The 25,479-nt window shown below is 56.1% G+C and overlaps 1 protein-coding gene across 5 annotated transcripts; it reads right to left on the reverse strand.

The window, feature by feature from the left end:
• Positions 1 to 5,256: 5,256 nt before the first annotated feature.
• KCTD15 (potassium channel tetramerization domain containing 15) lies at positions 5,257 to 21,605 on the reverse strand. 5 transcript variants are annotated; one of them, XM_040253142.1, is made up of 7 exons: positions 20,979 to 21,605; positions 19,241 to 19,336; positions 17,562 to 17,654; positions 16,741 to 16,916; positions 11,870 to 12,014; positions 9,293 to 9,598; positions 6,649 to 8,194 (listed from the first exon to the last, which is right to left on the reverse strand). In XM_040253142.1, exons 3-7 carry the CDS (start codon positions 17,625 to 17,627, stop codon positions 8,036 to 8,038), a joined length of 852 nt encoding a protein of 283 aa, XP_040109076.1. In that variant the 5' UTR covers positions 17,628 to 17,654; positions 19,241 to 19,336; positions 20,979 to 21,605; the 3' UTR covers positions 6,649 to 8,035. The 5 variants fall into 5 exon arrangements, with proteins under 5 accessions (XP_040109074.1, XP_040109076.1, XP_040109075.1 ...); XM_040253141.1 differs by having other exon boundaries at positions 19,241 to 19,339; XM_040253143.1 differs by lacking the exon at positions 20,979 to 21,605 and adding an exon at positions 19,643 to 19,859.
• Positions 21,606 to 25,479: the final 3,874 nt, after the last annotated feature.

Raw genomic sequence — 25,479 nt, forward strand, 5'->3', positions numbered from 1 at the left:
TTGAAGATGGAGGGGGCCATGAGCCAAAGAATTGGGCAGCCTCTAGAAACTGGAAAAGTCAAGGAAACATTTTCCCCTAGAGCCACCAGTCAGCTCCACGGACACCTTGGTTTTAGCCTGGCAAACCCATATCAGAATTCCGATCTCTAGAACTGTATCATGATAAATTTATGTTTTATGACACTAAGTTTGTGGTAATATGTCACAGCAGCAATATGAAGCTAACACAATAGTTGCTGCTTTCAGTGGCAGGAGCATAGACTCCAGGGCTGCTCTTCTGGCCCTCGTTAGCTGTGGGATCTCACACCTTTCCTTTTCTCTATAAGTGAGACTTGATCGCTCCTTCATCCCAGGTGTGGTTGAAGGATTTGGTGAGTTAATGTGTGAAACACTCATGGCTCAGAGCCTGGCCTCCAGAAGCCCCTCTGCTTGAACCCAGGCCCTCCAAGGGCCTGGCAGACTGGAGACAATAAGTATTTATAGAAGGATAAATACATTTTATCAAATGATGTTCCATAATAGATTTCATCTTTTCTCTGTTTTTAGGACACATTCTCCCATTTAAACACATTGGAGTGTAGTTGCTTTACAAAGTTGTGTTCGTTTCTGCGATACAGCAAAGTGTCCCCTCCTTTGGAGATTTCCTTCCCACTTGGGTGGCCATAGTGCATTGAGTAGGGTGCTCTGTTATACAGTCGGTTCTTATTAGTTATCTATTTTATACATAGTATCAAGAGTGTATATATGCCAGTCCCAATCTCCCAATTCATCCCACCACCCCTCTTTCCCCCTTGGTATCCATACATTTGTTCCCTTTAGTTGTGTCTCTATTTCTGCTTTGTAAATAAGATCGTCTACAGCCATACTACCCTGAATGTGCCCTGTCTTGTCTGATCTCTGAACCCCTATTTTCATTTTTACTATTGTAAATAAAATTTGAGAATCTTTGTGCACAGCATTTTTTTCCCCGAAATTTAAGTTTTCTACTGCTTCCAAACAAGAGTTCTAGTTAGCTGCAAGGCTGGTGCTCATCATACCAAGCGGCTGACTGCCTTCAGCGTAGAGTGGGCAGGTGACCACCCCCCTCCCACCCCCGGGGACAGTGTGCCCCCGACGTGGTCAGCCCAGCTGGAGATGGCAGGTGGGGAGGGGAGAGAAGGCAGACAAGAAGCTGTGTCTGAAGGCACTTTGACAAATTCCATTCCTGGGCTGGGCTTCCAATGGGGCATGGGAGGTAGGGGAGGCTGAGGGAATGGAGAGCCACGAGAGTGAGTGATGGTGCCTCAGTCATCTGAGCCAAGGGAGCCTCTTCGTGATGCAAGAGAAGCGTCAGGGGCCAGTTGAGCAGCTCTAGGCGGTGCCAGCCAGGGTGAGCGCATTCAAACCACCCTCCCTCCTGGTACTCGTCCAGGACTGAGCTCTGAAGGCTGCACACCCACTACCTGTGCGGGAGGTGGGGGTTTCCCCAGATGTCTGGGGTGGTGAGAGAGCCTGAGCTCTGAGAGCAGGGAACAGAGGAAGGGAGGTGCCAGCCTTCTGCAATGCCAGACCACTTTCCATCTGCCACCTCTGTGCTGCTGACAGTCACTGCCCCCCAAACCCTCAGAACCTGCCTCTGCAACCCAGAGGGGAGGAAAGGGTTGTGAAGTGAAGCCAGCAGGAGAACAAAGGAGGCTTTGCTGCAGAGGGAGGCACCTTCAACTGAGGCCTCCAGGGCCTGGGGAAGTGACTCACAGGGCCCCCAGGAGGGACCCACCCATGGGGGCTCTGTGGGCCTGAGAATGCAGCCCAGCTGCCCTCGGGCTGGGAAAGGGGGTGTCAGTCTCCTACTTTTGTTGGGTGGGGCCTCCCCCAGCGCTCCCCCTACTGCCCTCCCTCAGGATCTGGTGTGCATCCAGCCTAGGGGCTTTGGGGGTGGCCCTGTGCTCACTGGACACTGCCAGGCCCTGCTGTCGCCACTGCTTCGACTTCTGCTACCTTGGCTGCAGGCACAGGCCCCTCTGCCCAAGCTTCACGCCCATTGGCCCAGCAGGGACCTGGGCTCCCCAACTCTCGCCAGGGCCACACTGCTCCCCTGACGGAGCGAGGCCATCAGTGCCACCCAAAGGTGGCAATGTTGGTGTCTGACTCTGTCCCAGGCTCCCTGGATCCCTGCGATGAGAACTTGGACAGCCCTGGCCACGCACCCCGGCTCCTCGGGCAGTTGCACAACCTCCGCCGCCGCCCCCCACCTCCACCCCCGCCCCTTATATTGTGTGGCAACCGGGCGAGAATTCCAGGACCTTGTGCATACTCGTACAAATCTGCTTGGTGCTGTTTGGCTGCAGGGAGAGGCGTGTCCCGTGAGCCCCGGGAAATGGGGGTGTGTTCGCGTCCAAGGGGGCGTGGCCCGCGTCCGGAGTGGGAGCAGCCGCCCCGCCCTGCTGGTGCAGACTGTTCCCCCTAGACCGCAGCTTCCGCGGGAGCCCTGGCCGGAGTCCAGGACACAAAGGAGGAAGCTCTGGTGACATTCTAGACATGGGCTTCGAGCAGCAAGCTTGGCTCCCAGCCGCTCAAGCCCTTGGCAGGTGGCGCACCTCCCACCCCGTCCAGCCAGGGATGTGGGGACCCGTGTTCTGGGGGCTGGGCGGGCATCCTTCCAGGCGCTTGGCTTAGGCATCGTAGCGCTTCCCGGGCTCGGCCCCTGCTCTTCTACAGATATGTCGTGGTTTGTGATGGCTATGTGAAGAGGTCCTGGGAGTCAGGGCCCGGATCCAGCTGTTGCCATCCTAGAGCCATGACTCTGGGTCAAGGAGATGATTGTCCGGCTTGCTGTCAGGCCCAGAGACGGCTGTCAGGACTGGCTGTTGAGTGTAATGGAAACAAAGACGAAAATCCAAATGCCACTGACCTCTAGCCCTCTCCTTTGTGTTCCTCCTGGGGAGTGTGCCTGCTTCAGTCCCTGGATGTCTCATTAGAATTTCAAGGACGCCTCGTTCACTATGGAGGTACCAGTCATTGGGGCGGGAGAGGTGGTTGACTCTACTTGCAAACCGAGGAATTTGGGGGTAATCTGTGTTCGATGTTGTGACCAACTTGAAAACTGTCATATGGAAAGTTCTCTTCCAGATAAGTTTACAGAGCCTCCAACAATTCTTGTGGATAAATGGACGTCTTCTCTTAGCCTTGTGGGCTGTCTTGTTCTCCAAGCACCTGCAGTGACTGGCACACGTGACCCTCAGTCAATGGCACTCATCGGGTGACCAGGAAGATAAAGATCTTTGCAGTGAGGACCCATTTGCTGACTGAGGTCCAAAGCCGCTGCAGCCACATTAGCCCACTGTTCAAGTCAAAGTTACATGATCCCAAAATAGAACAAATATTGTCCCAGGACAACCTTCCACTGTGGGTGGGAGGGAGAGATTGGAAACAGAGAGGGCTTCTTCCCTGTGAACAGGCAACTGCCTACAGGCAGCAGTGCCTGGATACGAATTCCAGAGTGGCTCCCACTCTCCTTGAGCCTCTGAGGTTTGAAGAGCTCCCTGTGGGTCATTCAGGTGCCTTGGTTTTCCAACTCTGGGGCTTGGGAGCAGAGAGCTGCCATCTGGCGTTCCCAAACAAGACCAGCCGGGGAGCAGGGGGTATGACTGGGGAGTTTTCCCAGGGGCTGGGCTCTCCTTGCATTAAAAGCTCTCAGGGCAGTGCCCCCGGGACTTACAGAGGACGTGTGGCAGGGCCGGATGCAGGGGCTGTGAGATCCCATTCTGACCTTCGAACCACACTGGGGTTGGGTTCCATCTGGGTCAATCTGCGGCTCCTGAGAGAATTTCACTGCTAGCCTGATCCCTGGCAGGAAGCTGCCCCTAGCTGCCACCCATTCCTTTTTCTTTACCTCCGTCCACAAAAGGCTACCCCGTGAGTCTTTGTCTCCAGGTGGGGCAAGGCTTCTCTCTACATGGAGTTGCCCACTTCGGGTGGAGAGTGGGTGAGCAGAACGGGGGCCAGCCACGTCCTCATCACATGAGACAAGACCAGCATTATGTAGCTGTCAGTATGTGGCTGAAAACATCTGCCCACCCACCTTAAAGTCAACCGAAGTCAAACTTCAGTCTGATGACCATCAGTCTGTGACATCGCAGTTCTTACAACATCCCTTGTCAACCCAGATGTCAGGCTCAAGGCCAGCATGTGTCCTCTGACCAAGAGCTGGCCCTCCAGCTTGATCTAGAACTGCCCAGTGGCTTGAGTCAGGTGCTCTGCCTCAAACTGGAGATTCTCCAGCGGCTTCTGCATCTGTATGTCCCACTTTGTCATCCCCTCAGGGGACACTCCCATCTTACGGGTCCTACAGTGTCCTCCAGGGCCGCTGCAGCTGACCTCTTGTGTCTGGGGAGTCAGGAGGGTAGGAAGGGCCCAGTGGGATGGGGCCATCTTAACAGCATTCTCCAGAGATCACAGGACTGCCTCCTGGATGGGGAGCAGGGTAGCCCCCAATCCTGTGGTCTAATTTAGGCTCAGCTAAATTGGTCTTCCCTTGGTCAGGAGCCATTTCTCACATCCTTGCTTCTCTACCCGTTTGTCAGCTGGTTTGGTTTGGTTTGGTTTATATATGTGCATGCATGCCTGCTCAGTCGTGTCTGACTCTTTGCAATCCCATGAACTGCAGCCTGCCAGGTTCCTCTGTCCATGGGATTTTCCAGGCAAGAATACTGGAGTGGGTTGCCCTTTCCTCCTCCAGGGGATCTTCCTAACTCAGTGATCTAATCTGAGTCTCGTCCATTGGCAAGCAGTTTCTTTACCATTGAGCCACCTGGGAAGTCCCCGGTTTACATATGCTTGCTAAGTCACTTCAGTCGTGTCCAACACTTTGCAACCCTATGGACTACTGCCCATCAAGCTCCTCTGTCTATGGGATTTTCCAGGCAAGAACACTGCAATGAGTTGCCATTTCTTCCTCCCAGGGGATCTTCCCAACCCATAGAACCGGTGTCTCCTTCATTGGCAGGTGGATTCTTTACCACTGGCTACCTGGGAAGCCGCTGGTTGACATATACTCATGAGCAAAATGAATACAGTGTAAAAGGGCCCAACCCTCCACAGCAACTCTTTACCTAGACCAAGAAGGCTCAGTATGTGGGACTAGGGCTACTCAAGGTCCTTATTCAGTGGTCAAGCCAAGTCACAAGTGTGGGGGAGTGGCTCCAGAGTAATCCACGCCAGAGTACCTTTTTGTGGCTGCCTCGATGGATCAGAAACAAAGCGCTAGAGCTGGGTGTATAATTTATAAAATATCCTTTATTTATTCTATGGAACAGAGTCAAGTGGGAGCTTTGGGGGGAAAAAAAACTTAAAGATAATAGTGTTGTGACCTGGTTTTGAGCCCCGTTGATCAGGACAGTGGCCAACATCTCCTGCTGTGGCTTAGAGAAATTCTCTCCTGCACAGGCAGAGAGGCCTGGTGGGAAACATGGAAGTACTGGCACAGTCGGCTGTCCAGTTGCTTATAATCAAGAATAATTTATGAAGAGCAGAAGTAACATTTATACTGCTGGCTTGTGATCAAGAGATTACTTATAATATCATGTATTCATTCCAGGAAGTATAAAAATGTTTTTACTTATTGTTTATGGGGACTATCTTAGAATTTTAGCATTACTTTGGGAACACAGTATTTCTCTACAAATTTAGAAATTCCCTAGATTATATAAAATCAAACTTCCTGGTTTGACTTAATTAGTAAGGAAATAATTAAGAGAAACATTCAGTAAGGTAGTTATTCTTTTTATGTTTTTTTTTTTTTTTTTTTTTAGTACAATGGTTTAATCAAAGATGTTTGCTTGAAAATGTTAGGGGATCTCCACCAACGGGCAACTATGCTGGCTATCATGCCAGAAAAATCCATAAATGCACACGCCACTAAGCTGTTTTCACCAGACTTCCATTCTAATAAACACAATACTTTCTCCTCCTCTCAGATGTGAACCTCAGAAGCCAAAATGCCCATGTGCCAACTGTAGGCATGTTGCTGAGCAAAGAAGGCTGGCAAGTCTGTCCAGCAAATTCACCGTATGGTGGGATGGCAACAGCTTTGTGGCCTCAGAGGAGTGGCTGTGCATGCCCTCCAGGCAGGGTGAGGTTGGTGGCCCCTAGCAGCAGGGGAAAAGGTCCTTGCTCAGTTAGAACATAAGGACTTTGAGGGAAAATACAAACAGGCTCATTAAAAGTGGACGTCTGGTGAATACATTCCAACTCCTCCCCCTGCAACGCCCCAGACCTTCTCCTACCGCTCTGTGGTGCTCCAAAGAGGACCTCAACCTCTCAACCCTCAACCAAAAAAAAACAGAGGGAAAAATCACAAACACTGAAAACTGGGTTCAAAAGCTCCCCTGGACACCTTTGGTCTGCCTTCCCCCAGCTTGTATCTGGTTAGGGGGCTGTGAATCAGAATTCAGAAACTGTGCTGCCCAGAGGGGACAGGTACAGCCATGAGGAAACACCCCAAAGCAATAAATAACAGCCAGCTCAGGACCCTTGTCCCTGCCCCTCCCCCAACTGCCGCCGCTGGTGTTTCCTCCCTGGAACCCAAGGAATCCCATCCCCAAAGCTCCCTGCTGGGCACGGAATGCTGGAATCTGGATTCCCGCTTGGGCACAGGACGGAGCCTCAGTCTTTCGCTTTATAGCATCATTTATGGCATGAACTAGGAACATAATGTGTTTACACAAACACACGACAATTGTACATCAGCATCTTTACAATATTAAAGGAATCATATACAAGTCTACAGGCATCGTACAAGGGGTGGGGCCAGCCGGGACGCCCCGCCCGCCCAGCAGTTCTCTGCAGTTTCTCCACCCCCTGGGGAAGAACCATCTGGGGAGGGGAAGTGTGACAAGACAGAGGGTATCCATCTTTGGGCCTGTCATCTGAGAGGCAGCAGGTCTGCAAGGACTCCAGCAGGCAGTCCTCATTGGAATCTGGGGCCAAGAACCCAAGGTCTGACTGTGTCCCGGTCTTACTGGCAGACTAGTGTAACTATAGTTTAATTAAAAATTCAGTAACGCAGGTGACTGTGGGAAAATCAGGGTGGAGGACGGCTTCCTGAGCTGGGGACCCAGAGGATGCTGCTGACAGATGGGCTCCTCCACCGTGGGGCCCATTCCTGAGGTAAGGATGCAGCGTGGCCCCGGTGCTGATCCCGACAGGGAGTGACTTCTCTTGGAACCCGTGTGGGTGTACACAGATAGAAACCAAAGCCCCCGGACATGAGTAGGTCAAGTGATGCTCAGGTGTGGCCTGTGCCCCAAGTGGCAGCAAAGACAGGCTCTCGAATGGTCCCAGAGTGGTCCCTCCCCCACGCCCATACCACCCTCCTCCCAGCGGCCCCACCCCGTGGGGGGCGTGTTTCAGCCCCGACGGCACTGCCATGCCTGCCCTCTGTCCCTAGAGCAGGGACCAGGAGTCTCCAAGTCCTGTTCTGCAGGAACTTGGGCAGAGGGTCCCGCAGCTCTTCCACCGCCCCCACACAGACGTGCTGCCGCGTCCCACTGAGCTGAGCACCAGATAAAGAAGCAGGGGTCCTTGTCGGCCTCTCTGACTTGTGCACTGACAGTTACTTCCGTCTTAAATACTGTAGAAAAATAAGCCATCTCTGACGCAAGGAGACCCACTGGAGTCTGCCGCGTGGAGAAAGACGGACAGCTCCTCTGGAGTGGACTGGGGCAGCCTCTGCTGACCCTGCCTCTGCATGTGCAGAGCCTCAAGGGTGCTGTACCAGGCTGGGAGCCCAGGGGCCCAGAAGACTGGCGGCGAGTTCCCCCCTTGGCATCTTTGGGTCACATCCACGGTCCTCTGGTGGACATGCCTCCAGCATCCCACGTTCTGTTATGACACCCTGGGCCTTGGGGCTCCCCAGGCGGGCTCTGGACCCTCCGGCCCCACCCTCAGTCTCATGCCCACTGCTAAGCAGGCATAGGCAGAACTCCCCAGCACTGTTTCCAGGTCCCTGGGGGTGTCCCTAGGGCCCAGGGGCCTCAGGTGGACACTGAGGCAGGGCCTAGTCCAGGGGCTCCTGCTTTATTCGGACAGCAGTGGGGTTGGGCTGTGGTCGCCGCTCCTCCCGGCAAAGCACATACTCGCTGAACTGGGAGGAGTCCACGCCCCCACCGCAGGATGCGGCCACGCTGAAACCCCTCTGGAAGAGCCTCTCCAGGACCTGCCGGGGAAGAAACAGGGGTCAGCAAAGCCCAGATGCAAGAGTCTGCCCCCCTGGGCCTGGTGGGCACTTGCCAGGGTGAGTTACCTTCTCCTGACAGGGGTCTGGGCACAACCACCAGTGGGGCAGCCACAGAAGGGCCAGGGCCCCTTAAGAGATAAAACCTGGATGGGTGCCATCCCGCTGCCCTCGGGGGTCCACAACCTTGACTGGGCCCCTCTCTCCCAGACACATGGTCCTGGGTCCCCCTCCCTCACTGAGGCCCCAGCAGCAGAGACCCGGCCCCTGGCCTCAGGGCAGCCACCTGCTTCCCTGAGCTGGGAATCCCAGATGGTTTGAGGCCTGGGGCCTGATCATCAGCTCAAGGGAGCTCCCGGTGGAGAGGAGTTCTCTCCCGTCTCTGCAGGTCTCCGTGTCCACGTGGGTTTGTGCCTCTGTGAGGAGGAGGCCCAGTCACTGTGTCTGACACCTGTGTCCGGCAACTCACTAGCAAGTTCTGAAAGACAGCCTACAGGGTTCTCCCTACCAAGTGCGCTCTGCCCCAACCAAGCCTGAAGCAGGAGTCTGCTCTTGGGTCTGGAAGAGCCGGTGGAAAACAGGCCCCCACTCCATCTGGGGCTTCCCAACTCTTAGACCCAAGTGGGGAAAGCCAGTCTAGAAGTGCTCTGGGGAGCTGCGCCATGGATGCTGGTGGCCCCAGGTCAGCATGATGAGGAGGGGGCTCCAAACCGCCCCCACTCTCAGCCTCTGACCTGCTGCTCCTACTGCCTGGGCTTAATTTGAATCCAAAGTCAGACTCTGGGTGTCAAATGAAGCACACTTTGTTGAAAATACTCTAGGCCATTTTTATAGAACATCCTTTTGGAAAAAAAAAAAAGCACAGATCAATTTTTTTAAGTCCATCCCCCAGGCGCCATCATTTAATTATGAGCGGGACATAAATTATGCATCGACACATTGTTGCCTTTTCTGTAAGATGGCACGGAGGGCCTCGCCATCCTAGGGACCCGGCCTCCCCCCCCCACTATTCTCCCTCTGCCGCAGCCCCAGGGCTTCGGAGAGGCAGAGGGGGAGGAGGCAGGGGCGGCCGGCCCTCACCTGCACCGAGTTGAGCCGGCAGTAGCCGTTGAGCGGGAAACGGATGACGTGCGTGGGGTCCTGGTTCCAACCAGCGTTGACCGAGTTGCACATGACGTCCCCGGTCTCGGGGAAGACCTCCTCGATGAGGGCCTTCTCGCCGCTGAGCGCGATCCGCTCGCCCAGGTCAGGCGTGACCCGCACCACCAGGCAGTCGCAGGCCCGGCTGCGGCGCCGCTGCTCCTGCTCCTGCTGCCAGCGCTCCAGCTCGCGCACCATGGGCTGTAGCTGGTAATAGCGCGCCTCCTCGTACAGCAGGCTGAAGTCCTGCAGGCATGCGCATACGGTGGGGCCGGTGGGGGTCCGCCCTTCTGGCTCCAGAGCTCCGCGACCCCGCCCGCTCAAAGTCCAGGGGAATTTTGCCCCCACCCCCACCCCCAGCACAGTGTGGGCTGGGATGGTTGTCCCCATTGTACAGATGGGGAAAGTGAGGCTCCAGTGAGAGTGTGCTCCCCAAAACGTCTGGCCTCCGCCCAAGGGCAGTGGCTGGTGTGCACCTGTCCCAGACCCTGTAAGCCCTTCCATCGGGCCCCAAGCCACGGGAGCAGCTTCATCCCCCTCCCCCGAAGCAGAGAGAAGTTTCTAGAAAGACCTGGAAGCTAGACTAGAAAAACCTGAGGCTATGCGGATGGTTGGGGACCTGCTGCCTTCTCTGAGAGGGCAGGCTGGGGTGGGCACAGGACAGCCCCGCCTCCCTCCCTGGAGATGCTCACTGTCCTGCAGGGAGGGGAAAGGGACCCGCCTGGGTTGGATTTTCAGCAGAAGCAGCATCTACCAGACCTTTTCTGAGCCTTAGTTTCCTCATCTATAAAATGGATGTTATCACGCAGCTCAAAGAGTGGATGAAGCTTAAAGGTCAGCAGCAAGGCTGGTCCCTGCCTTGGCCAGCAGTGTGAGGAGGTGTCTGAGGGGGGGCGCCCACCTCTCGCCAGCAGCTCAACCCCAGGCTGGCGGGCTCACACCGACCTCCCCTCAAGGCCCTGACATTGGTCCCCTGCCCCCTCAAACACATGTCCACCCACACCCACCCCAGCCCTGAGCAGCTGATGACCCATGACCAAACCACTCAGCTCAAGTCCCGCTGGTGAGCCCGAGGACCCCTGGGAGCAGGCAAGGAAGCCCAAGCCCTAAAGCTGGGCCCACACCGCTGGCCCTAAGTCACTGCCTGCTGACTGACTCTGGCCTCTAGAGTCACCCCACGCCTGCCATCAGTCAAGAACGTATCCTGTCAAGAACCACAAGAGTTCATCACAGCTTCATGCTGGGCCCCTGTTCTTATCCACTAGAGGTTTTAAATGATATCTGCACACCAGCAACCCCCACATCCTTCCTTAAAGCCCCACCAGTTCTTCCACACAGGCATGGGCTGCTTCAGCCTGTTCTACCCTGGGCCTCCACGAACCCACTCAGGACTCAAGCTGCAGGTCAGGGGAACCCTCAAGAGCCCCCTGACCCCCAGTATCCACACTGTGGCTTTTGCATCTTTTTCCCAAATGTGAATCGAATCTACCACTTCGTTCCACCTTCGCTGCCTCCACCTTCCTGCTCCCTCCACATCCTTCACACAACAGATCTGAGGGTCCTACCCCTACTCACCTCCCTCTGCATTCAGGGACCAGACACAATCTGCAACCTCTTCCTGCTTTTCCCCTCCCAGTTCATACAGCCCCAGGCTGCCACCTATCTAGCTCCTTACCCTCGCTGCTCCTCCTCCCCAAGGCACTCATACCCTTCTGCCTCTGTTTCTCCATCATCACCCAGAGAAACACTCTTTCCTCCAAACCCATCCAGGCCAGGTTCCCCGTGGTTCCCTCTCACAGTATTTCCTGCTTCTCTGCCCCTGTGGAATTTAAGTGGTTTTCTGTTCAATATCTATCATCCCATAAACTATAACCACCGTGAGCACAGGACCTATATCTGCCTTGTCCCACTGCATTTTTAGCCTGAGTTCAGTTGCTGGCACCCAGAAATTGAATTCAATGAAGGATAAAACAGCCTAGGACCAATGGGTCCTCTGGGTGCTGGAAGGAAGGAAGGACATTTGCTGGTTGGAGCTGGGGTAGTCCCACCCTGGATTTCCTGCCTCTGGGATCCCTAAGCCACAGAGGAGTCCAACCCTGGAGGCAGGACTCTCAGAACCAGGTTGGCTGCTGCAGACAGGCTCATCCCAGGACCGGGGGGTGGGAACTTTTGTTTAAAGTTCTTTTTGGTGTGGATCAGGGTGTTCCCTCTGCCAAGTGCCGACAAGGACCAGCTTTGGGAACCTCTAACTCCTGTAACTCCAGCACATGACGGTCCTTCAGCATACAACTGGGGTAAGTGCTTGCTGTTGCTGCTTAATTGTTGTTACACTCTGATAAATAAGCTAAAAATGTGAGAAAACAAAATTAGTTTAGAAAAACTGATTTAGCCCTCGGCTTCATCGTTTAAGTTTTTATGGTTGCCATGACAACCGTGGGTCCGCTTATTAAGTCACAGCGTCCCCTGTGTAATGCCACCGCACAGGCTGTGCTGGGGAGCCGCCGGCTGCGGACTTACCTTGAAGTCATCAGGAAGCAGCAGTTTGGATGTCCGCAGGAAGCTCAGGACGTAGCGGAAAATCTCCCCATCCCGGTCGATGAAATAGTGTTGCTTCAAACTGTCCAGGACAATGGGCTCGGTGCCATTGAAGAGGCGGCTTATTCTGGGAGAGATGGAAGGTGGTATGCGGGATGGAAGGGCTGGTCTACTGCCCCGCCCCCCACTCCTTAGAGCCCACCCTGCTGGATGGGTGAGGGGCATTACATGAGTGATTCTGGGACTATACCAGGCCTGAAAAGGACGTGTGCACACACCAGTCGCAGCCAGGACACCAGCGTGGCAACCAGCACACGCAAACGCCCCACCTACACTCACGAGCCATAGCCAGAGAGTCACACCCAGCTCTACACCCCTGCCTGCTGACACAGGTGACAGGCCTGGAAAACTACAATGAGACAAACACCTTGTCCCATGCACACAAACCCTTGCCCGACAGACCCACCCAGAAAACCCCCACCAACCATCAGATACCCCAGCCCACAGCCACACGCCTGGTGAACACGTATAAGCCAGCCAAGACACTCCTGGGTCACACGCCTCACCCAACCTGCATGAACAAGCATTGGACACAACACACCCAGCAACAGGCACAGGGTCACACGGACGCCGCCCTCGAAGCACGCCGACCACAGGCAGAACCAGAGACACCGACAACACGAGTCCACCAGAGAGACAGCTACGCACGCTCAACAAACTTACAAACGATCCACCCACAGTTTCAGCTCAGGGCAGACCACAGGGACAGCACATGTGGGTGCAGTCACAGGGCAGACACCCACAGTCCAGTGTGTGCACACCTGCTACAGCTTGTGACACCTGCCACAGAGTGTGCACACCGGGGGGGGGGGTGCTGGGAGGGAGGCAGCTCCCAGCACCCCATCCTCTGAAGGGCGGTGGTTCTGACCTGAAGGACGCTCTTCGGGAGCCCCGATGCCTGGCCCCCTCCACTTCCGGGCGGAGGAACCAGGCCTCCCCACTGCCCAGGGCGGCAGGCTCTGCATGTCCCCTGCAGACCCCAGTGGGGAGGGATAGGATCCCCTGAAGAGGGGTGAGGGACATCAAGAGCTTGACTCAGGAATAGGAGGGAGGTCGGCAGGGTCTCCCCAGGGACACCACCTCGGCAGGCAGGCCGCACACGCGTCCCCAGCTGGACTCAGCACAGCCTGGGAGAAGGGTGGCTGGATCCCGGCCCCAGGCCTCCCAGCTCAGTCTGTACAAGTCGAGGCTCAGTCCCCTCACTCTCTACCTGCAGCGGCAAGGACTTCCAGGAAAGTTCCCGTCTCCCTCGGCAGCCCATCCCACCCTCCGCTCCAAGTCACTGCTCTCAGGCTGTCTCACCCCTGCCACCCAGGGCAATGAGCTGGGTAGAAGCTGAGAGGTCACAGCACCCAAAGCCTCTCTAGGGGCCTCGCACCAACACTGTCTGCTCTGCTGGCCTGGCACACTCATCAGCCAGGAGGGTGAGTGACTAACCCCGTTTCACTAGGGACGTGGCCCAGTAGGGCTGTATATAAGTCAAGGCTGCCTCATAGATGAGTGTGAGCGGAGGAGGTGTAGAGCAGCCTGAGTCTGTGAAACCAGTGCCGCGGTCACCCAGATACAACTCATCTCAGAGTTCCGAAAGCCACAGAGCCCTCTTGACCTCCAGGCCTGGTGCCAATGGCACTGGGGGACACTACCCTGCTGGCAAGCTCTGTGGGCTTCATGCCTGTTCTAGGTGTTAAATTCCCCCAGACCTAATCTCAACAGAGCACGGGCATCCAGATATCAGAATGAAGGCCACCCAGCATGCCTGAAGACAGACAGAACAGACTGAGGCTGTCAGGCACCATGGGCAGTCATCAGCAGACCGCCGAGGGCCCCCACGTGGCATCGGCAGGAAGACGAAAGAGCCACGTCTGCAGGTCAGCCTCCCCACGGAACTTTCTCCAGCCTTCCTGGTTGAGCTCAAGCGTTCTGTGCAGCAAGCAGTATTTCCAGGCCCTCTGTGTTGCAAACCCCTCAGACCATCCTGGCGGTCTAGGGGACTCCCAGTCCACCACATTCCAGGGCTGCCTGGGTTCTAGGCCGTCTTAAGGGTCCGAGGCTAGAAGGCTCTCAGTCTGTCTTATCTTGGGACTGGCTGGTTCTAGGTCTTTCCATCCCAGCCTAAGGCCTCTTGTGCCCTCAGGGTCTGAAGCTATCAAAGAGGTGTGCAGCTTGAGGGAAGGTTAGGGCAGTCACCTCAAAGGCACCCACTGACACTTGTGAAGTCTTAGAGAGCCTGTTCCTACCCCGGGCCACCCTCCAAGGGAGGCTGTAAGTTTGGAGTACTGACTTCAGAAGGTGTATAAGCAATAAGCTGGCCAGTTTTGACCCCAGCTGATAGGGGTCACCTTCTTTTTACTTCTTCTTTTAAAGGTTTGGCTCTAATTTCCTGGATGTTTCAGTGGTTACACCCAGGTTCACTTCCTAGGTTCCTGGGCGTTGGTGGCCTCCCACAGCCAGGATGGACACCAGCACGGGGCTGTGATGCAGGAGCTAAGTGATGCCCAGCAAGCGTGGAGGCAGACACAGGAGCCCACTCCCAGTCCTGGGCAGCTGGGCTGAGCAGGTTCCGGGTGAGGACCAGTGGCCATCCTGGGCTGACTAGCACCCATGGGGGCTCCCTGCTATGAAGCCGCCCTGACCAACCAAGAACGGGAGCCCAGACCTAGCTCTGTGGGCACAGGGTCCGAAGGGGTGAAGGCACAAGCCCCCTTATCTCACGGCATTGCCCAGGGTGGGACTTGACATCCAGAACGAGCCCCCTCCCCCGGTGACCTTAACACAATCCTCTATTTCCAGGTGACATACCTCAGTGACCCTGGGGGAGCCACTGATCATTCTTTCCAGAATTAGTGAAAAACTGGTTTTTGTTTTTTTTTTTAATTTTAACATTCACTCAAAGAAGGAAGAGAGATCTGAAGGGCTCCAGCCAGCACAGCTGCCCAATGCACATGTCAGGCCTGGCCTGACCCACTGTCCTGACTGTCCTACAAGTCATTCCACCTCCATGGCCTCTAGGCCAGAGCTTCTGTCTCAGGAGCACCTCTCCTGCGGGCCAGGCCAGGCAGAGCCATCCAGGCAGAACAGCAGATTTATCCTGAGGTTCAGCCCCGGGGAAGAATGCAGACTGCCACCCGCTCTGGGCCCATCTTGGTGGCCCGAGGGTCCCACAGGTCATGGGACCACTGAGGCAGCCTGGCCAGGGGGCCTGCCCCAAAGCAGGATGTGGGGGGGTTGCGGTTTGGATGGCTCGGAGGGGAGGACCACCCCCGCACGCCAAGCTCCAGGCAGCAGCCTAGAGGCAGAATGAGGAAGCTGGTCCTCCCAGGCCTGGGTTGTGATTACTCCAGAAAGGCAAGTGTCTGATTTCAAGGAACACTCTTCAGAGAGGTGGTGGGCAAGGGTTTTATGAATGTCACTCGCAAATGTCAGCTGATTAAGGGATGATCTATCTCAAACAACGCGTGAATGCCGCAGAAGGCAAAATTGAAATGAAATAAGCAGAATCCATCTCCCATCCTAGACAGGGCCCTGCCGGTCAGTGCCAGGCCAACATAGCCAACGTGGCCTCCTGGCTGCTGCCCCCCCAAGGTCCCCAGGTCACAAGTGCCCCAGGCCTAGCCTCTGTCTGAGGAGGCAGAGAGCTCCAACCACACCTGCACCCCACACCCCAAATTCTGAACCAGACGCTGCATCGGCCTCCAGCGGTCCCTCCTCCAGGGCACCCCCTTGGCCTCCAGTGCGCTCTCTATGCAGCCACCTCCACACGCTACGAATCCTTCCTCCATAAGCAACCATACCAGCGACAAGGCGGCTAGATCAGAAAGCTTCCCAGAGACATCCCTCGGCGTCTGGGGGATTAATTAACTCTTCTTGTTATTTTAAATGTCTAAAACAGAGGTGATGCCCTCAGGGGTGGCCCTCCTGCTGCCAGCCCTTGGCGGTGGCCACCCTGCGGTACCCGGAACAGGCGGTCCTGGGCTTAGCCAGCAGCATGCAGCATCATCGCCCAGAGCTGCTCAGAGACCCATCCCACCTCTGGTCAGCCCTGCTGTTACATGCCAACGAAGAAACCTAGGAGAAAATGCCCGACAGGCAAGAGCAGGGCAGTCGGCAGTGCCTGGAGCCCCCACAGGCTCAGGAGTCAGGGGCACCAGGGAGCTGGGCAGAGGGTAAAGCTCCCTGGTCAGAGATCCTTCATCTGCTGATGGTGGTATGTGGCTCATGCTCACCCATAGCTGTGGATATCCCCGGACATCCTGGAATTCTTAGCCAGTCACTGCCACCCACCCCCTCCCAACTCCAAAGGAGCCTGCTGCTAGCCCTGGGGGTCCAGCAGTGGCCACTCAAACAAAGATGACAAATCGCAGCTGCTCACCCCCCACCCCCCGCCACCATCCTTGAACTTATGCACTATCCCAGTCGTTAAGACTTGGAAATAGCATGAACTACTTCTCCCCCAAATGACCCCAAGAAGTACACAGCATGGCTCACAACCAGTCTCCTGCAAAGGCCAGGCATGAGTCACACACAAGAGGAGCCTGACGGAACATGAGGTTCTCCAGCCAGCTGCTGGCCAGCTTCAGATGGGGCTGGCTCTGAAAAGTGGCCTCTGCCAGTGCGTCAGGAGCTCCACCAGTGCCACCAGCTCAGCGTCACAAGTCCCTGTGCTGAGCAGCCATGGGCAGGCGGGTCTGAGAGCAGAGGGACCCTGGGGAACCCTGTGTGTCGGCTGGCAGCAGGTTTCACATGCTCCCTATGGCCACTACACGCCCCGGTGCCGTGAGGGGCTCGGCTCTTACCTGGAGTCTGGGTACTTGGTGAGCGTGGCCAGGCTGCTAGTGTACATGTGGCCGCCCACGTCGATGTGCACAGGCGCATTGGACTTCGTGAGCTGGGCTGGCAGCGGGATCCCCTGGGCGGCCAGGGGAGACACAGGCGACCGGGTGAGAGACAGCCGAGACATGCTTCCTCCCTCCTGGAGACGGAAACAAGGGACACAACAGCGGTTTCTCCACGACAGAGCTAGGCACTCCCTTGATTGCCAGTGTGATCACAGATCTAATCAGATCACTTCTGCTTGTGCCTGATCACATATTCGCCTGACAAATTATGGCCACCACTGTAATTAAGTGTATTTGCATCATTTTCTTCAAAGTACCAGAGGGGGAAAAAAAAGAAAGATGCTTATTAGCAATAAGAAATCAAGAAAAAAAATTTTTTTTCAAGGTGTCAGCCTCCAGGGGCATAAAACAAACTGCAAAATTCTAATTAAAGGTCGCAGGCTTATGTGTTAGATGTGAAATATCCCCTGACAAACGAATCACCAATTTGTGAATTGGGATTCAGGGGTTTTTGCAAGTTTGTCTCAGTAACGAGACACCTCTAAATTAGTGACTTCCTCAGCACCTAAGGCGTTGAGTTTTATACATGTAGTAAATTTCACATCAAATTAAGAGCATTTTTGTTTCGAGAAAATACATAATCGTACAGCCAGTCAACAGCCATCTCTTGAGCACCACGGCTATGGCTGCGAGGAAGGGCAGCGAGTGAGCAGGTGCTCAGGAAGAGGGCATAATGGGGGCCACCAGCCCCTGACCCAGCCCACCCTGCCAGCTCTCACCGCCGTGCCGGTGCTGCCGTGGGCGTGAAGCGAGGACCCGCTCGGCCGCTCCTTGCGGTGAGGCATCTAGGCTTCCATCGCTGCCCAGAACATCTGTGGGGAGCACCGACAAAACCAAACACGACTTACTCCTCAGTGGTCTTGGGTGCCGTGTCTCCCAGTCAAAGATGCTTATAATCGTCCTCTCTGAACATGCTTCCCAAGACCCCATGCCCTACCACACAGATGGCAACTAGCCTGTCCCCATACCCCAAGGCAAGCCTCCGGGCCATAGGAGATTAGTTATTCACACATGCACACACACACATTCACTCACACACGTGTTCTCAGGGCAGCTCCATGTCTGCTAATTCAGCTAATGACAGTACTGAAACATATGCTCACCATTATTGCCCCCAAAATGTTTCAGAACAAATCCGATTTGCTTGGTATTTTGGTTTCGAGCCACGTTACCAAGCGTGTCTCCTCTTGCTTCAGAGAGCACCCTGGGAACCACAGCTCGGAGAGGATCCCCCACCCTCCAGGGGCTGGGGAGCCCCACTACCTCTTTAAATACAGTCTCTGCAGTGTTAACATGCAGCCTGAGACTGGCTGGACCCAGAGAAGCCTCTTCCAGCAGAAGCCAGGGAAGAGCGAAAGTCACCGAGGAAGCCGCCACTCCCCTATGGCTTCTTAGAGAGTAAAACTTGTCTTTGTTTGCCCAGCCTGCACTTCTGCAGCTTCTCCCCAGGCCCTCAGAAAGGTCTTGTCTGTGCCTAATATTTTCCAGATCCCCTCAGGATCAAGCCCTAAGGCATTACAGAGATGGCCAGAAGGAGAGAGCAGCTCAGCTAATGAACCCTGCCTCTCCCTATAGTCACTCAGCGACTCTCCTCTGTGCCCTGGCCACCTGAAATAAGATTGTCCCACAGTCTCCAGAAGCTGCCTGAAGACATTCTGCAGACCCTACGCAGGAGGGATGGAGAAGATCAGTTTTAAGCAGACCCTTCCACTGACCTGGGGCTGGGGAAGGTGGACACAGGGAATATCACCCCCTCCCCTCCCCTCCCCTCCCCTCACTGGCTTCCCCACACCTAAAGCTGTACTTATCTCTTGCAGGTTTAACCCCACCCTCCCTCAAGGATTGACTTTGTGCCTTGAAATTCAACATCCAGTTTTCATACCTGGACCAAGGTCGAATGAGAATCAAAGCCTGCAAATTTCACTCAGGTCATTCTCCTAGGATTTGTTCTGCCCTCCGTGTGCTGGCAAGTTCTCTGACAGGAAACTGGGGTGGGGGTTGCCATTAGCAGACAGTGATGTTTAATTTACAGCCGTCCAGGCTCGGCTGCTTTTGGCATTCCTGAGTTCCCTCAAGTTTCAAGAAAGAAAACCAGGTCACTTATCTCAAGTTCTAAGAAACCAAAACACATCTCAGGAATGGGTTCTCCTGCCCTGGGAGGCTCTGCTGGGGGGAGGAGTCAGAAGGAAAGCCACACTGAGGATAAACTAAGCTGGAAGGAATTCCAATGGAAATTCTATCAAAGCGGACAGCACAATGTTTGCCCAACTACCAGGACGCTGCTCGGAAGTGACATTTCACACCAAGTACCCATCAAAAAGCTGCTCCATCCTGTTCTCACGCAGCCTCTTCTCCATCGCAAGCACAACCTGATGTTCACGGCAAACCAGACACTCACCATTGGAAGCCCCAGGCTGTACGCCTTGACGCGAACCTCCACTGCTCCCTCCGACAAACGCATCTGTGCTGGACAAGGACCCTTTCCCCGACACCACTGCTGAGGTCAGAAGCACAAAGTGGGTGCAGGAAGAGACACAAGTTCATTCTGCCAGCACCCGCATCAAACCCACGACCCAGCCCGCGCGCGCCACGACCCTCCCGAGGTCGGCCAAGACCGCCTGTTGCAGGGGCCTCGGCGGTACCGGGCTTCACGGCCCGGCCCGCGGGTTTCCAAACTGGCTGGGTATTGACCCGTTTCTCCGAGCTGAGGCGGGAGCCCCGGGTCCCACGCCCGCCCGCTGCCAAGCCCCGCCCGCCAGAGCAGAGGGAAGCGAGCAGAATGCCACGCTCATTTACACACAAAATGATTTTGTGTCCCATTGTGCTCGCAGTTGTTCAGCTCTCTGGGGGTGATTAAACTGGCTGAGCTGCGGCAGCTTGAGACGATTTCACTAAATCGCTTCTTCGTGAAGTCGCTTCTTTGCTAAGCTGTTATTTTAACCATAAAAGGTAAACAGAAGGCGCCTGGAGAACTCTCCTTAGCTCTGCGCCCAGGGCGCCAGCCCCGGGGCCAGAGAGCCGGGGGCCTGCCGAGTTGTCCAGGAGGTGGGCCAGAAGGGAGGCAGGCGGGCCACCTGGCGCGCGCCTGCCCTGCCGCGGAGCCCGCCGGCCGGTGTGAACTTCGGGGCGGCCGGAGCCGGCTGGGCCCAGGCCGGCGGCGCCGCGGGGCTGGGGTGGCCGCGGAACCCAAACCGCCTGGCAGGACCGGGAGGGTGTGCGGCAGGGGCGGGGCGGAAGACGAAGTTAAATCAGGAGGCAGACACTTAGAGACCACAGATGGGAAGCTCGCCTAATTAAGGACGTAAAAGCGCTTTTGTTCTCAAAGTTTATTGTTGCCAGGGTTTAAAAAAAAATTAATTGAAACTAATGCTGTTTTTCATTCGTGCAGTTAAATTCCTCCATGCACATTTGAGACACGGAGTGAAAACTTGAAGCTTATCTTTCTGCAGTCGGGGGTGGGGGGCAACGGGAGGACGGAAACGCGCTCCAGCTACGGGGGAGGGGGGAGGCATGTGCGAGTGTGAGCGGTGCCCGCGACCAGGTCAAGGGCTACCGTCGGGCAGCAGGGATCCGGACGCGGCGATCGCGTCTCCGCGCGGCCCGCCTGGGGGCTCCAGACCCCGAGCGCTTGGAACGACCACCAGCGCGCCAGCCCCTCCCGCTCCGTTTCGGACTCGCGGGTGGGCGTCACAGGACGCACGTCCGTCCCGTTGGAGACTTTTCCTCGCTCTGATTTGGACACCAAGCCGGGCCCAGTCAGCCTGAAGCCCAGGCTGCGTGAGCCGGGTTCTGACCTCGGAAACTCTCCGGCCCTGCAGGGCGGTCGGCCCTGCACCGAGGCCCGAGTGCCGAGACCTGAGGAAACCCCCACCCCGCGCTGCAGGAAGCTCGCTGACCGCCCGCGAGGGGAGGGTCCACCCTGGGCGAGGGCCGGCCCACGTGGGCAATCCCCCACTCCCGCGCCAGGCCTTTGTGCTGGGTGCCCCCTCACCGTCAGCCCCCGCCACCCTGCACCCGGACAAAGCAGCCGCCCCCGCCCAGGTCCGAATCCCGGCCGGGCGACTTTCCCGGTATCGCAGCCACTTCGGGGACAGGGGTGCGCGTCGCTGAGTGGTGGCTGCCCGCGCGGTGCTTACCTCGGAGCCGGAGCGGCGGATCGGGCTCGGGTGCAGCCCCCGCCCCCCGCAGCCGCCGGTCTTGGGAGCCGGGCTCAGCCTCGCAGCCTGTGCTCGCTGCGCGGGTCGCTCCGGTCTCGTCCTGGAGTTACTTTCTCTCTCGCCCCCAACCCTCCCCCCACCCACCCCTCCCGCCCCGGCCCCCGCTTCGCGCGGCCCCTCGCGGCGCGGCGCGCCGGGGCCTCCCCTCCCCGCCCTCCCCTCGCCTCCTCCCCTCCTCGCGGCCGCCGCCGCCGCCGCCGCCTCCTCTTCGCGCCGCTCTCCGGCTGCCCTCCCGCCGCTCCCACCTCCTCTCCTCCCTCCTCTCTTCTCCAGCGGCCTTCTCCGATTGCTGGCGAGAAAACCAGCCCCCCACCTTAGCCTGTAGCCCGCGCCCCGTCTCGGCCGAGCCCGGACGCAAAGGGCAGCGATCCGGCTCAAAATTAACCCAGTGCGGCGAGCGCGAGCGGGAGCGCGCGGCGACTCCTGGCTCGGGGCTCGGCTGTGCCGCGGGGCAGAGGATTAGAGTCGCAATTAGCTCCGCGCGCCCGCGCCTGCCGCGCTCGGCGACAAAAATGCGCTGTTTCCCTTCCTTTAGCCGGGCGAGCACACCCGCCTCCCCCGGAGCCCGCGCCTTCTCGCCGGGGCCTCCGCCAGGACCCTCCCGGGAGCGGTGCGCCCAGGCCCCCGCGCCCTCCGCCGCCCAGCCCCCCGCCCCCCGCCGGCCAGCCACGCGGCGCCCAGGCTTCCTCCGGGCTCGAGAGGGGGCGGGGGAGAAGCTGATTTTAATCATTGTCATTTCATCTGATGTAATATTTCCCCGGGCGCTTTCAGCTGGGCATAAATTTTCGGCTCCCAAATAAGTAACACAGGGCACGTTTCTCACATTTCTTGACTCCTCGGTTACAAAGAGGAGAGCAGCCGCCGCCGCGGCGCCCGGGGGTAGGGGCGGGACTTGGGAAGAAAGTAGGCTGCGAGTCGGCCCGGGCAGGAGAGGAGCTGGGGGCCAGGGCCACCCCTCCCCCTTCCCGGCCGTCCTCCCTGGGTCCCTGCCCCGACTGCCCCTCTACCGGGGCGCAGCGCCGCGCGTGACGTCTGCGGACGCGCGGTCTGCCACCGCCGGGGAGGGGAGCACGGGGGGCGCCCGGCCGGCCGCCCGCGGCCAGACGCGCCATTTCCTTTCCGCGCGCGGCGCGATGGAGACGTCTACCGCCAAGACTCTTCGCGGCACCGAGGCCTGCGCTCCGGGCGTCCCCTCAGTCCCCGGGTCGGCTGCCCCTTCCTCCTTTTCTCCTACCTCCTCCTCCTCCCCTTCCTCTCTCTCCTGTTTCCCTTGCGCCCCGTCCGTCCCCCCCGCCCCGCCTCCTCCTGGACCATTTCCCGGCTCCTAGGAAACGGAGCGCGGAGCCTCCGGTTGCAGTCCGCCCCGCCTGCACTGCGCCCCCGTCCGGCTCTCCCGGGACGCCCGGGCCAGAGCCAGGCTCGAGCTGGAGGACCGGTGCGCTCCCGCCCGGAGCGGCGCTGGGGGCCCCACCCCGAGCTCCAGCCGGATCTGGACGCCCTCTAGCGGCCTCACTCACAGGGGGCGCTCGGGGCGGCTCCGAACCCGGGCGGGGGAAGGTGGTGAGAGGAGGACGCGGTGGGGGCCTGCCTGCGTTGACCAGGGGACCTCGCGCGTGGAAAGAGCTCCAGTAACTTCTCCACGCGGGAATAAGCAGAAACTTCCCTCCCAGGGAAGGTTTTATTTATTTATTTTTTAGAGCTCGAACTACAGGGGAAAGGGGAAATTTTCTCATTAAAGTTACATCCCTGCAGTTAGTTCAATTACTTGATATATGCAGAAGATGTTGTAAATTTATAGATTTAAATAGCTTACAAAGATGCCGCAGGCCCCATCAGTTAATTTCCTTAATTTATGGATTTTTAGCTGCTCCTAGAACAGAAAGGGGCCGTGGAAGTAGGTCAGGGATCCGTGCAGCGCGGCTGCAGCACGGCCCAGGGGCTGCCCACCCTGCTCCCCACGCCCTGGCGCGCCCCAGACTTCTGGCTCCCAGCTCGGGCCTGACAGCACCACTCTCTGCTCTTGACATCTGGGCCAGGCCCTGCAGGCCAGCTTTGCTCCCTGGTGACTGCCCCAGTCTCTCCAGGGCTGCTCAAGGCTAAGGAGCAGCAAAGCCCCCATCTACACCCTTCCCCTCCGGCACTGAGGGACGGACCCAAATAAGAAGTGAAGCAAGTATCCAAATACTAGGACGTCCAGGGTCCTCACTTCAATGCTGGCTGGGATCACAAATGGAGAAGGGCATGTGTAAATAAAACAAACCTTTTCAGCCTTTGAGAGCTTAGGGGGAAGGAGGAAGCATGAGGAACAATGCTTCAGGCTCCCTTTTCAGGAGCACCTAGGTGCAGGCTCAGTTGTGTCCCACTCATTGCAACCCTATGCACTGCAGCCTGCCAGGCTCTTCTGTCCATGGGACTTTCCAGGCAAGAACACTGGAGTGAGTTGCCATTTCTTCCTCCAAGGGATGTTCCCCACCCGAGGGTTGAACCCCAGCCTCCTGCATCTTCTGCATTGCCAGAGGATTCTTTACTGCTGAGGCCTCCTGGAAGGCCCGTTGAGAAACCTGCTTGTCATGGGGCCGTCCCTGTGGCTCCCATCACCCCTCACCACTCTCCCCTCACCCCCAGGTGCCTGCTAGAGCTTCTTTGTTTTGTGTTCAATATGGATGAATATATACATATAAATTAATACTTAAAAGATGGGTATAAACTAAACTGTTTTAGGAAGCCACATGGCGATGTGATTAGTATTGGTATTCATGATTTAACATTTCTTTTCCCACTAGATGAAGTTTCTAAGATTTGCAAGGTACATGTCAAGGACGGGTGTATAAATGGATTTTTATTTATTCACAACTCCAAGACTAATTGCTTCTCTTTGCCTCAAGGCCACGAGATTGGTTTTAATATGACACTTCAAAAGTATTCATGGGACTACAGAGATAGTAAGTGTCATTGTTTAAGAGACAAATCTCACTGTGGTACTGGTGACCCTGCAAAGGGGAGGTTCCGTTTCATTTTAAATTCCTCGATGTTTTTTTAAGAGTTTCACTTTATACCAACTGTATTAAAAATGCACAATTTAATCGAAATAAGAACTGACCATTTTGGAAGACCTTTATTTCCTTAATATTGCTGGGAACTTTGTTTTCATATTCCTGAATCCTTTTATTAAAGAGCTGAACTTTATACGTGTCATTAAGAAGAGTAAGTTTGGGCCATAATTTATTCTCAAGTGTTTTAAAAGTTCCCGGCTAAATGTCAACCATCTTTTACATTGAGAGACTTGGACATGGGCTATGATAGGCACTTAATGATCTGTGGTGTATAATGTAATGGTGAGGTTTTTTTTTTTTAATTGAAGATGTATAATTAGAACTGAAAACATACTGAAACATCTTGTGAAATACATCTTGTTTCATTACTATAGTCCAAGAAATTGGATGTGAGTGATTGGATGAAATTGGATGTGAGTCTAATCAGAATGGAACTTGCTTTATCAGTAGATTTGACTAGCCCGTGAGCCCTTATGGTTTACATATTTTAAAAAGTGAGTTCAAACCTGAGCTTGCTTTGAGGTTGGTGTCTGTGAGTTCACACAAAGCTGATGCAGGTTGTGCTGTGGATCTAGCTGATGCATCTAGGTGCTGTGGATAAGACAGTCTCTAGACAATTCAAAGTGGTTTCCAGTGTAATTTTGTATTTTGTTGCTGCTGTTTGTAGACTATATTTTAAGATGAAGACCTAAATAAGAAAATGAGGTCCCAGGGTCTGCTGAACTCAACCTTTTCAGAAAATCCGTGACCAGATAGCAGATGAACAGGCTGTATGTAACACAGCAGCTGCTGTGTGAGAGGGGTGAGTGTGGGGTGGGGGGTATGGGGAGAAGCTGAGGTGTTGTGGCAAGGCTGTCTGCTTCCCCACCCCAGGCTCTCTGGGGTGAAAGCCAGACCTCTGTAGGTCTGTGCCTACCTCCAGGCTAGAATGGAGCCAGCCTGTCCCAGAGATCACAGTCTGACATCTACTTGACCTCTGCCTCCACACCAGGAATCCCCCAGTCTTCTCTCTGGGATCCCAGTGAACCTGGAGAATAAAGGGGGTAGTGAAATGGGGGTTGGTTACTACTGCCCCCTGCAAACAGAGCTCCTGACTGTCAGCCAGTTGACCTAGCCCCTGGAGAGTTGCAGTCCAAACATGACTGAGAGATGGGAGGTAATAAAACAGGACCACCCAGCTCTGAGGGAGTTCTGCCCAGTCACCAACACCATGCTCTGAGGGACTTCTGCTTCTGATGGAGAGAAAAGAGAGCCTATCTGCAGGGGCTATAGACCACCTCCTCCTTCTTGCCTTCTGCCTGCAGCCCAGGTATGCTGCTCAAAGCCAAGCCACCTGCCCTCTCCAGGAGCCAGCATCAGGGTAGCAG

This window comes from Oryx dammah, unplaced genomic scaffold (genome assembly GCF_014754425.2).
Source record: "Oryx dammah isolate SB20612 unplaced genomic scaffold, SCBI_Odam_1.1 HiC_scaffold_13, whole genome shotgun sequence".
Lineage (NCBI taxonomy): Eukaryota > Metazoa > Chordata > Mammalia > Artiodactyla > Bovidae > Oryx > Oryx dammah.